Here is a 13,403-nt window from a genome sequence, read left to right as displayed (position 1 = left end):
CTGACTTCAGAAGAAAGCTTGTGGGATCTCATCTTTCCATGGTCATATTACACCAAACAACAATATAAACACAACAAGTAAATTGTTGGCAACATGTTTTATGAGCTGAGATAACAGATGTCTGAAGGTTTGAGGGAGTGTTGCAGTTGGCCTACTGACTGCAGGAATGTCCATCAGAGCTGTTGCCAGAGAATTCAATATTCATTTCTCTACCAGAAGCCTCCTCAAACAAAATTTTAGAGAATTTGGCAGTACGTCCAACCGGCCTCACAACCGCAAACCACGTGTAACCACGACAACCCAGGATCTCCTATTCCCGGCTTCTTCACCTCCAGGTTCGTTTGAGACCAGCCAACCGGACAGCTGATGGAACTGTGGGTTTGCACAACCCACAGTTTGGGCCACAGAAGAATTTATGCACCAACTGTCAGAAACTGTCTCAGGGAAGCTTATCTCCGTGCTCGTCGTCCTCACCAGGGTCTTGACCTGACTGCAGTTTGGCATCGTAACCAACTTCAGTGGACAAATGCTCAGCTTCGATGGCCACTGACATGCTGGAGAAGTGTGCCCTTCACGGATGAATCCCAGTTTCAACTGTAGCAGGAAGACGGCAGACAGCGTGTGCGTCGTCATGGGGGCGAGCAGTTTGCTGATGTCAACGTTGTGAACAGAGTGCCCCATGGTGGTGGTGGGGTTATGGTATGGGCAGGCAAATGTTACGGACAACAAACACAATTGCATTTTATAATATGACAATTTGAATACACAGAGATACCGTGATGAGATACTGAGGCCCATTATCGTGCCGTTCATCCTCCACCATCAACCTCATGTTTCAGCATGATAATGCACAGCCCCATGTCGCAAGGATCTGTACGCAATTCCTGGAAGCTGAAAATATTCTGATTTTGAAGGTATCCTTGTGTGAACTGTAACTCTATAAAATGTTTGAAATTGTTTCATGTTGCATTTTTATTTGTTACGTTCCCCAGCTAGAAAACCAAAAATGCTCAAACAGAAGAGGGAACAAAGAGTCACTGACAACAACCAAAACGAAACGGGTTTTAGGAGAGGTTCTGAAAGACACCCACGGGGGTCAGAAGGTGGATCAGCAACAACAACTGGGACATACAGTGCCTTGCGAAAGTATTCGCCCCCCTTGAACTTTGCGACCTTTTGCCACATTTCAGGCTTCAAACATAAAGATATAAAACTGTATTTTTTTGTGAAGAATCAACAACAAGTGGGACACAATCATGAAGTGGAACGACATTTATTGGATATTTCAAACTTTTTTAACAAATCAAAAACTGAAAAATTGGGCGTGCAAAATTATTCAGCCCCTTTACTTTCAGTGCAGCAAAATCTCTCCAGAAGTTCAGTGAGGATCTCTGAATGATCCAATGTTGACCTAAATGACTAATGATGATAAATACAATCCACCTGTGTGTAATCAAGTCTCCGTATAAATGCACCTGCACTGTGATAGTCTCAGAGGTCTGTTAAAAGCGCAGAGAGCATCATGAAGATCAAGGAACACACCAGGCAGGTCCGAGATACTGTTGTGAAGAAGTTTAAAGCCAGATTTGGATACAAAAAGATTTCCCAAGCTTTAAACATCCCAAGGAGCACTGTGCAAGCGATAATATTGAAATGGAAGGAGTATCAGACCACTGCAAATCTACCAAGACCTGGCCGTCCCTCTAAACTTTCAGCTCATACAAGGAGAAGACTGATCAGAGATGCAGCCAAGAGGCCCATGATCACTCTGGATGAACTGCGGAGATCTACAGCTGAGGTGGGAGACTCTGTCCATAGGACAACAATCAGTCGTATATTGCACAAATCTGGCCTTTATGGAAGAGTGGCAAGAAGAAAGCCATTTCTTAAAGATATCCATAAAAAGTGTGGTTTACAGTTTGCCACAAGCCACCTGGGAGACACACCAAACATGTGGAAGAAGGTGCTCTGGTCAGATGAAACCAAAATTGAACTTTTTGGCAACAATGCAAAACGTTATGCATGGCGTAAAAGCAACACAGCTGAACACACCATCCCCACTGTCAAACATGGTGGTGGCAGCATCATGGTTTGGGCCTGCTTTTCTTCAGCAGGGACAGGGAAGATGGTTAAAATTGATGGGAAGATGGATGAAGCCAAATACAGGACCATTCTGGAAGAAAACCTGATGGAGTCTGCAAAAGACTTGAGACTGGGACTGAGATTTGTCTTCCAACAAGACAATGATCCAAAACATAAAGCAAAATCTACAATGGAATGGTTCAAAAATAAACATATCCAGGTGTTAGAATGGCCAAGTCAAAGTCCAGACCTGAATCCAATCGAGAATCTGTGGAAAGAACTGAAAACTGCTGTTCACAAATGCTCTCCATCCAACCTCACTGAGCTTGAGCTGTTTTGCAAGGAGGAATGAGAAAAAAATTCAGTCTCTCGATGTACAAAACAGATAGAGACATACCCCAAGCGACTTACAGCTGTAATCGCAGCAAAAGGTGGCGCTACAAAGTATTAACTTAAGGGGGCTGAATAATTTTGCACGGCCAATTTTTCAGTTGTTGATTTGTTAAAAAAGTTTGAAATATCCAATAAATGTCGTTCCACTTCATGATTGTGTCCCACTTGTTGTTGATTCTTCACAAAAAAATACAGTTTTATATCTTTATGTTTGAAGCCTGAAATGTGGCAAAAGGTCGCAAAGTTCAAGGGGGCCGAATACTTTCGCAAGGCACTGTAAAAGACACCTATCGTGAGCACCCACTAAATATGACCAAGAGGACAACACAAATAAAACCCACACCAAATTTAAAAACAGGAGGTAAACTAAAACAGGGAAGATCAGATAAAGGATTGTTTTTCTAGAGATCAAATCAGGAGCGTCAACTAAAGCAGTTAACCCTCCCCCTCTCTCAAAACAACTGGAGCATTGGGCCAGCCACTCTTAAATAACACCTTCCCACTAATGAGATGACAAACCAGCACAGGTGTAACATACTGACTAACGAGGTGACCAACCAGCACAGGAGTAACACATACTGACTAACGAGGTGACCAACCAGCACAGGAGTAACACATACTGACTAACGAGGTGACCAACCAGCACAGGAGTAACACATACCGACTAACGAGGTGACCAACCAGCACAGGAGTAACACATACTGACTAACGAGGTGACCAACCAGCACAGGAGTAACACATACTGACTAACGAGGTGACCAACCAGCACACAGACACAGATTAGCAGATGGTACAGCGGGTGCAGTGAAAAGCTTGTGTTTCTAGTTCCTACAATGCAGTAATACAATACCAATACACAAGTAATCCACAAAGTCCAGAACAAGAGCGAAATGAATCCCCTATGCAGTAAACGTGTATCCAAAATGAAGTTGCTGGGATATTTTTTTAAATAAAAAAATTACATTGGCCAATGCAGTACTGTAATACCATAATATAGGCCAATATAGTACTGTAATATAGGCCAATACAGTACTGTAATACTGTAATATAGGCCAATACAGTACTGTAATACCATAATATAGGCCAATACAGTACTGTAGTACCATAATATAGGCCAATATAGTACTGTAGTATAGGCCAAAACAGTACTGTAATACCATAATATAGGCCAATACAGTACTGTAATCCAATAATATAGGCCAATACAGTACTGTAGTATAGGCCAATACAGTACTGTAATACCATAATATAGGCCAATACAGTCCTACAATACTGTAATATAGGCCAATACAGTACTATAATACTGTAATATAGGCCAATACAGTACTGTAATACCATAATATAGGCCAATACAGTACTATAATACCATAATATAGGCCAATACAGTACTGTAGTATAGGCCAATACAGTACTGTAATACCATAATATAGGCCAATACAGTACTGTAATACCATAATATAGGCCAATACAGTACTGTATTACCACAATATAGGCCAATACAGTACTGTAATACTGTAGTATAGGCCAATGCAGTACTGTAGTATAGGCCAATACAGTACTGTAATACCATAATATAGGCCAATACAGTACTATAATACCATAATATAGGCCAATACAGTACTGTAATACCATAATATAGGCCAATACAGTACTGTAATACCATAATATAGGCCAATACAGTACTGTAATACCATAATATAGCCCAATACAGTACTGTAATACCATAATATAGGCCAATACAATACTGTAATACTGTAGTATAGGCCAATACAGTACTGTAGTATAGGCCAATACAGTACTGTAATACTGTAATATAGGCCAATACAGTACTGTAATACCATAATATAGGCCAATACAGTACTGTAGTATAGGCCAATACAGTACTGTAATACCATAATATAGGCCAATACAGTACTGTAATATAGGCCAATACAGTACTGTAGTATAGGCCAATACAGTACTGTAATACCATAATATAGGCCAATACAGAACTGTAGTATAGGCCAATACAGTACTGTAGTATAGGCCAATACAGTACTGTAATACCATAATATAGGCCAATACAGTACTGTAATATAGGCCAATACAGTACTGTAGTATAGGCCAATACAGTACTGTAATACCATAATATAGGCCAATACAGAACTGTAGTATAGGCCAATACAGAACTGTAGTATAGGCCAATACAGAACTGTAGTATAGGCCAATACAGTACTATAAATTAACAATTATATTTTAATGTAATTTAATATTCAAATGCAATATACAGTATATATACTCAGTTTTGATATGGTAGACATAGCATTCATTGTCCGTGTTTCAAGTTAACAAACTATTATTTCAAGTTGATCAAAGTTTCATATATTCAATTCATCAGGACCATTCAGATTCAGTTCTCTAAATTAATTTTCCAAACCAGAGAACAACATCCTGGTATTTGGTCAGCCAGGAAAAGTAGAGGAGAACAGATAGAATCAAACGCTTTCAGAGGTAAACAGAAGCTCCTGGTGGGTTCTGAAGCCAACACGACATGTTTCATTTAGTTTCTTCCTATTCATTTGGTGTTTGTATCGTTTGGGCTACAAACTATTGTGGCCCATGATGAGAACCTAGGGCCAAATGTTCAAGACAGATTTGATGCAAAACGGTGCTTGCTAAAACATATTTTTTAAATTTAATTTGATTAAACTGTGAACCTTTTGATCACACAAGGGAATGATGGACATGTCGTGTCCAGGCCATTTGAATGGGTAGTGTTTGGCCTGATGTGAAAACAGTCTAATGGTATTTATCGTACTGCAGCACACTACTTTCAAACATCTTACATGTTTTGGTTTATTAACCAGTTGTTAAATTAACTAAATTAAGAAGATGAACTAGTTGTTAAATGAACTAAATTAAGAAGATGCCGTTATGTTGTGAATAGAAACAGACTGCTCTGTGTGGCAGTTAGTGAATAGAGACAGACTGCTCTGTCAGTTAGTGAATAGAGACAGACTGCTCTGTCAGTTAGTGAATAGAGACAGACTGCTCTGTCAGTTAGTGAATAGAGACAGACTGCTCTGTCAGTCAGTTAGTGAATAGAGACAGACTGCTCTGTCAGTTAATGAATAGAGACAGACTGCTCTGTCAGTTAGTGAATAGAGACAGACTGCTCTGTCAGTCAGTTAGTGAATAGAGACAGACTGCTCTGTCAGTTAGTGAATAGAGACAGACTGCTCTGTCAGTTAGTAAATAGAGACAGACTGCTCTGTGTGTCAGTTAGTGAATAGAGACAGACTGCTCTGTCAGTCAGTTAGTGAATAGAGACAGACTGCTCTGTCAGTTAGTGAATAGAGACAGACTGCTCTGTCAGTTAGTGAATAGAGACAGACTGCTCTGTCAGTTAGTGAATAGAGACAGACTGCTCTGTCAGTCAGTTAGTGAATAGAGACAGACTGCTCTGTGTGTCAGTTAGTGAATAGAGACAGACTGCTCTGTCAGTTAGTGAATAGAGACAGACTGCTCTGTCAGTTAGTGAATAGAGACAGACTGCTCTGTCAGTTAGTGAATAGATAGACATGCTGGAGACCAGAGTGACACAAGGACATGGCTCTTACATACGCTCTGCTATTGACGCAATGACACGGTGTGTGTGTGTGTGTGTGTGTGTGTGTGTGTGTGTGTGTGTGTGTGTGTGTGTGTGTGTGTATTGATAGTCTCCATGTTTTTAGGAGAAGGAAGAGAAAGAACTCTTAGCCTGCCAGTAGCACCATGGTTACAGCCTTCGAGTTGTTCCCACCCCTCCTCCACACATTGAGAATGCCACATCTCCTCTCTCTCTCCAATATTAGAACTCCCAGATGGTTCTGCTTCTAGAATGTCACAGCTCCTCTCTCTCTCTCTCTCTCCTATATTAGAACTCCCAGATGGTTCTGCTTCTAGAATTGGAACATTCCCCTTCAGAGAGAATCCAAAAACACGTCACAACTGAATGATGTAATAATAATAATGAGGGAAATCTTTCTATTTTAAGCAACAACAAAAAAATACTTTTGCTATTCTTAAATCGATCCAAGTGGGTTTTCAGTCCTTTTATCTCCTTGACAGTTTGGGGTGTTTTTTTTGACCGACACCTGTCAAAGAGGGTGTCACGTAGAAGTTGCGTAATTGTGCGTCAATAGTTTATCTAACCTCCTCTTGTATGGTCTCCTCCTGACAATATGATTGGCTAGTGTTATTAAAACACTTTGACTGGACAGGGCTGTTATTAGTCAATCTGTCACTCTCTCAGCACTCTGTCGGGGTAGTGGGAAGACACAGGTTGTCAGCTCTTTTGTGTTAGTGTATAGGAACGGCTGCAGCCTAGGCAACATGCAGCGTTGCTATGTGGAGGCTAGTTATTAGTTTGCTGCTGAGTTGGGCTTTTAATGTAACATTTAATAGACTTATCTTATATGCAGATAGTTATTAGTTTGCTGCTGAGTTGGGCTTTTAATGTAACGTTTAATAGACTTATCTTATATGCAGCTAGTTATTAGTTTGCTGCTGAGTTGGGCTTTTAATGTAACGTTTAATGTAGTTATCTTATATGCAGATTTAGCCAAATAGCTGTGTCTAATAAATAGAGGACGTTCATATCTAGTCAGTGAAACTGTGAATCGATTTACTCTAAACTATCTGAGTTGTGTAAGCAGCACCATGGAGAGCGAATCCGGAAATCCACGACGATCTCAAAACTGAGCTTGCATCACTTTCAAAGAGCGTGTCTGCAGATTCAATAATCGAGACTTCAAACACGGTGTGTCGCGCGCATTTCCAAAGCACCATTAGGTTGCCTTTATGCGATGTCTGTCCCGGGTGGACCAAATCGGTGTCGTATGAAGCAATAACCGTTTACACAACGGTTGTTCTATATTCAGGCGGGTGATTGTTATTAAGTTAACAGTTGCAGGGTAACTATTCAATTGGGTTTTAATTAACCGAGTCCGTGCAGTCAATAAATTGATTGCAAAATCACCGAGCCCGTAAAATCCTCACGCACCATGCGGCTGACATCCGGTGAGGAGAGAGAGGGGGAGACCCACCGATGGGGAGTAGTGTCGCATTATGATGCAACAATAGATCCAGGATTCTTCTCCCTGTACATACTTCTACATATTTCAATAGGAGACAAAACGATACGGAAAGCTGTTTTCTCACGACACGCTGTGTGCAGCAGTCCTCAATGGTGCACGAGTCAGAACGGTGTTTAAAATTAAAAAGACATATGATGTGTATGTTTAGTTCGGCTGGCTGACTGTATAACGCATTTGCTTCCAGTTTGACACATCATTCAGAGTTACATGTCTGGTCCATGCATCTCCTTCTAATGGAATGAAGCATTCTGCAGATAAAACTGAGCGCATCACCCCTCCTCTCTCTCTCTCTGTCTCTCTAACACACACACACACACACACACACACACACACACACACACACACACACACACACACACACACACACACACACACGTCTGCGCTTCCCTGTAGCATGTTGCATGTCCAGTGCGCTGCCTATGGTTCTGGTTGAAGACTGAGCTACAACCAAACGCTGTGAGACTGAGTTGCAACCAAACGCTGTGAGACTGAGTTGCAACCAAACGCTGTGAGACTGAGCTGCAGCCAAACGCTGTGAGACTGAGCTGCAGCCAAACGCTGTGAGACTGAGCTGCAACCAAACGCTGTGAGACTGAGCTGCAGCCAAACGCTGTGAGACTGAGCTGCAGCCAAACGCTGTGAGACTGAGCTGCAGCCAAACGCTGTGAGACTGAGCTGCAGCCAAACGCTGTGAGACTGAGCTGCAGCCAAACGCTGTGAGACTGAGCTGCAACCAAACGCTGTGAGACTGAGCTGCAGCCAAACCCTGTGAGACTGAGCTGCAGCCAAACGCTGTGAGACTGAGCTACAGCCAAACGCTGTGAGACTGAGCTACAACCAAACGCTGTGAGACTGAGCTGCAACCAAACGCTGTGAGACTGAGCTGCAGCCAAACGCTGTGAGACTGAGCTACAGCCAAACGCTGTGAGACTGAGCTACAACCAAACGCTGTGAGACTGAGCTGCAACCAAACGCTGTGAGACTGAGCTGCAACCAAACGCTGTGAGACTGAGCTACAGCCAAACGCTGTGAGACTGAGCTGCAGCCACACGCGGTGAAGACAGACATTAATGCCAACAGACGTCCATTCCAACCCGAGATCAGGGCTCATTCAACTAAATGCATATTGTCATTACAGCAGTTTACACGGAGGAATATCTTCTGGATTTCTCACATACCCGCAGCAGATCCCCCACCAATCCCATCAGAGGCACGGGGTCCTGTTTCCACTGCGCCACGGTGCGCACACAAACACAAAACACAAACACACACAAGCCCAGTGATGCTCATAATAACATGCAGGTGATTAATTCCTGTTGACCAGATGCTAATTATAACGTGGGACAGATGACTATGATGCTTTTGTTTTCATAAACAAATATCCAGTAGTGTGTAACCTGTGTTCCTATCTGTGTTGCATCTCATGAAGGGGGAAACGGAATGTGTGTTTATTCCTCTAAATGGTCATCATTACTGTTGACCTGCATGCGCAGTAGCACGCGCTTCAAACCGACATGTAGGTTTAACCCGCTATGTGTTGTGTAATCACTCTTGCGCACCCGGTCCTCTGCTCTGGGCTCGGCGGGTGGGCGTGTTTCAGCATAGAACACAGAGCTTCAAGAGAATCCCCTCTTTTATGTCACACACCCGTGTGTCCTTATAAGGCAGGGGGATACCCTGCGTCATATCCTCTGTCCATGTTTGGGCATGATGCTACGCAGCGGGGGAATCCTCACGGACGTAGAACCAATGGCGGGAGGAGGGGTTACCTAGCAGCCAGAAAAGTATAAAATGGAGAGGCGCATAGCAAACCTTATCATTCAGACGCATCTACCGGAATAACGGAATACAGCAACCATTCGGCGAAGGACTTACCTTCCCCACACTTCATCACTCCAAGGGAATCCCCACATTTAATTGAAGACTAATTTGATTATATGTTTGGTAGATTGATCAATCATTTAAATTGATTAATTGATTAATTACCCTTGGACCTAGCTTTTAATAAACAGAAATTTAGCTAACGTTTTCCCTCTCGTTTTATCGAGACCTTTACCGGATCCGTTAACATGCTGTTCACAGAGGAAGACATCTTCATGTCAGAGTTCGAGGACGCGTGCAGCGCCTGGGTGGACAGTGTCAGCTCAGGCAGTGACGGTACAGACTCTGATGTCGGATCTCCAGCACAACAAGGTGGGTTTCTCTCTAGATTCTAATCCCCTGGCTACAAGGATCGATGCATTATCAATAACATTTGAATACATAACTCATAAAGAATGCTAATGTATTCTCTAGTAGCTATTGTGCAATTGTTTTGTAGTCAAAAATACATAGGCTATAATTACACCTTGTTCAATAATATGTTACTTATGTAATGCCATGCAGCTAGAAGTCCCTCTTCGCCCAATGCTTGCTGCCTTTGCTAATGTAGCCTATCAGTTTATATAACGATAATAACCGCAGTTGTGTTGTCTCTCTCTCTCAGGTTGTGTGTTATCCCCGGGGACCGACGGGTCTGATTCGGATTTCTTCTCCGACCTGAATGACTGTTCCTCAGACAGCCTGTCGCCTCCTCTTGCCTACACCGGGAGCTTCTACACGGAGCCGTTACCGGGCACGGTGCCACCCTGCAGCACAGAAGCTCTGCTCAACATGATCACGGAGATAGTTGGGATCTGCACGGTGGAGGACCCGGCGAACAGCGAGACTCCGTCTGCCTCCCTCCCCGTCTCTGCCACACCTTGCTCGGCCATGAGCATTGCCTCTCCCTCCACGGAGTCTGCCTCCAGCGGATACTGGAGCCAGGCTCTGACCGAGATTCCTTCTCCTTCTTCCGGGGTGGACATTCAGACGCCCACCGCTGCCCCTGTGGTGGTCAAGAACGAGTTCAACAGCAACTGCGACGGCTGCGACAACGACCACTTCTCCCACCCTGGTCAGGATGCCTTCTCCCCGGGCAGCTTGGAGCAACTGTTCCCGCTGTCTGGTCAGTCTCTGGAGGTAGATGTAAAGGAGCTTCTGGACTCTCTGCTGCTGACTGACATTAAGACGGAGTGTATCATCAAACAGGAGCCGTGCTACGTGGGAGACTGGGCTCAGAATTACCCTGTACCTGTTAACGGGAGCTACGTCAACGATAGCTTTCTGGTCAAAACGGAGCCTCTGGAGTTCCAGACTGGGGTCTCAGGGCCGCAGCAGCTGGACGCTTGCAGCGACCTGGCGGCCTTCACCGCCTCTCTCTCCTCCTCCTCCCTGGATGCCATCCTCTCCTCCCTGCTGCCCAGCGTGTTCCCGAGGGGCAGGGGCGTGCACGCCACCGCTGGAGCAAGTAAAGCGACGGCCCGCTCCAGCACCGGGGCCGTGAAGGTGAAGCCGTTCCCGTGTCCAATAATCGGCTGTGAGAGGCGTTTCTCGCGCTCCGACGAGCTCAACCGCCACGTGCGCATCCACACGGGCCACAAGCCGTTCCAGTGCGCAATCTGCCTGCGCAGTTTCAGCAGGAGCGACCACCTGACCACGCACACGCGCACGCACACTGGAGAGAAACCTTTCTCTTGCGAGGTGTGCGGGAAGCGGTTCGCTCGCAGCGACGAGAGGAAGAGGCACGGACGAGTGCACGTGAAGCAGCAGCTGAAAGCTCAGATGATGGCAGCCTATCATCTGGCTTTCCCCGGTGGAGTTTGAACTGAACTCTAACTCTCTAAAGCTGGGCTTTGTGGCCCTGAGTTTAAACCTGCTCTTTAGAAGGCTTCTGTTTGGTTCTACTGGCTTCGGTTGGTTCTACTGGCTTCGGTTGGTTCTACTGGCTTCGGTTGGTTCCGTCTGCCTGGTAACGTTGGCTATTGGCCCGGTTCAGTTGGAGGTGCTGACTTCAAAACGAGCCATCGGTTGAAAAATGGTGGAAAAGTTTCAACGGGAAAGAAAATAAAATAATCTCGTCTTGTCGGTTGGACGTGGAACTATTTTAGAACGTCTCTGGTACATTGTCGTTGACACTACATCTGTCTGTTTGACTATATGTTGTGCTAAACAACGGAAATGAACAGAAACCGTTGAACTACGAGAGGATTAGTTGGTTTTCAGCACCTCTGTGAGTGGACAGCTCCTTGTCTGTCAATCCGAACAGACTGAAACATACAGCACATGTTCTGTCACTCGACAGTTCTGATTGTAAACTGGTTCAGTTGTCAGAGTTTGAGTTTTTTGTGCAACATTGCATGATATAGTTTTACATTGATGTGTTGATGTATATTTTATTATATAAATCTCTAATGTTAGGAGTTGGAATGTAACTTTTCTCTACTTCGAATCACATTTCTAGCCTTGATGTTGACCATATAAGCCTCTATTTTATCATTCAAAATATATATTTGAAATCTTCATAACCAAAACATTATTTATATTCTATTCTCTCAATTGTATTTTTCTACCTGTGTATATATATATATATATATATTTATATTTGAAACATCCTCTTTCCTGTGATAAACATTCTCTATATTCTTTCGGAACTTCCATAAGAACGTTGAACAGTCACAGATGTATTATGACATCATTTCTCTAACCGATAGATTGTTCCCGGGTTAGGTGGCTCGTTGCTGCGCTCACACCGGTGGTTATTAACGGTAATTCATAACAGGGGGTCTTGGAGTTTGATTGTACTTTCTACATTCATACAAGACTCACCGGGGGAGAAAAAAAAACCCAAACAATATTCAACATTGTAGTTGATGAACCAAGTAGCACACATTGCTGTGCGTTTACGTACAAGTAGTTCAACTGCTAAACTCTTGTCTTGTTTGAGGCATGAAACGCAGATCTGTTTCTGGTTTTAAATGGAAGACCTTGTGTTATTTTGTTGCATGATGGTTATGAATAAAAAAAACAGTGAAATGACACGTGAGAAGTTTCTATCGATTATCTACTTTATTCAGTACACAGACACCACACACACACCCTGCACGCCTACAGCGCCCCCTACTGTCTGAAGAGCACTACAGATCCAGCGATGCAACTTATTATGTGAAATTATTTTGAGTCAATAAAAAAGGCAAATAACAAATAAGGTCCATCAAAAAGACACAGCAGATAGACTATCGGACTATAGGACTAACCTACACAGCAGATAGACTATCAGACTAACCTACACAGCAGATAGACTATCGGACTAACCTAAACAGCAGATAGATAGACAATCGGACTAACCTACACAGCAGATAGATAGACTATAGGACTAACCTACACAGCAGATAGATAGACTATAGGACTAACCTACACAGCAGATAGATTATAGGACTAACCTACACAGCAGATAGACTATCAGACTAACCTACACAGCAGATAGACTATCGGACTAACCTACACAGCAGATAGACTATAGGACTAACCTACACAGCAGATAGACTATAGGACTATAGGACTAACCTACACAGCAGATAGACTATCGGACTAACCTACACAGCAGATAGACTATAGGACTATCGGACTAACCTACACAGCAGATAGACTATAGGACTATCGGACTAACCTACACAGCAGATAGACTATAGGACTATCCTACACAGCAGATAGACTATAGGACTATAGGACTAACCTACACAGCAGATAGACTATCGGACTAAGCTACACAGCAGATAGACTATCGGACTAACCTACACAGCAGATAGACTATCGGACTAACCTACACAGCAGATAGACCATAGGACTAACCTACACAGCAGATAGACTAAACTACACAGCAGATAGACCATAGGACTAACCTACACAGCAGATAGATAGACTATCGGACTAAGCTACACAGCAGATAGACTA

At 43.5% G+C, this 13,403-nt stretch overlaps 1 protein-coding gene and 1 pseudogene across 1 annotated transcript; one reads left to right on the top strand and one right to left on the bottom strand.

Moving 5' to 3' along the window:
• LOC149980716 (atrial natriuretic peptide receptor 2-like) overlaps positions 1-9,483 on the bottom strand; it is a 62,067-nt pseudogene extending 52,584 nt beyond the window's left edge.
• On the top strand, positions 9,408-12,490 carry LOC110518223 (uncharacterized). Its single transcript, XM_021595891.3, has 2 exons — positions 9,408-9,785; positions 10,078-12,490. Exons 1-2 carry the CDS (start codon positions 9,662-9,664, stop codon positions 11,274-11,276), a joined length of 1,323 nt encoding a protein of 440 aa, XP_021451566.3. The 5' UTR covers positions 9,408-9,661; the 3' UTR covers positions 11,277-12,490.
• Positions 12,491-13,403: the final 913 nt, after the last annotated feature.

The sequence above is a fragment of the Oncorhynchus mykiss genome, chromosome 9, assembly GCF_057628025.1.
Source record: "Oncorhynchus mykiss isolate SJ-2025 chromosome 9, ASM5762802v1, whole genome shotgun sequence".
Classification (NCBI taxonomy): Eukaryota; Metazoa; Chordata; class Actinopteri; order Salmoniformes; family Salmonidae; genus Oncorhynchus; species Oncorhynchus mykiss.
Note: the sequence above shows the minus strand (reverse complement) of the source record. Positions and strands in the feature narration are given on the sequence as shown.

Bases quoted from the DNA above. Each gene is read 5' to 3' on its own strand.
- LOC110518223 (XM_021595891.3), top strand. From the start codon at position 9,662: ATGCTGTTCACAGAGGAAGACATCTTCATGTCAGAGTTCGAGGACGCG. The intron at 9,786-10,077 runs GTGGGTTTCTCT...TCTCTCTCTCAG, and splicing joins CGGATCTCCAGCACAACAAG to GTTGTGTGTTATCCCCGGGG.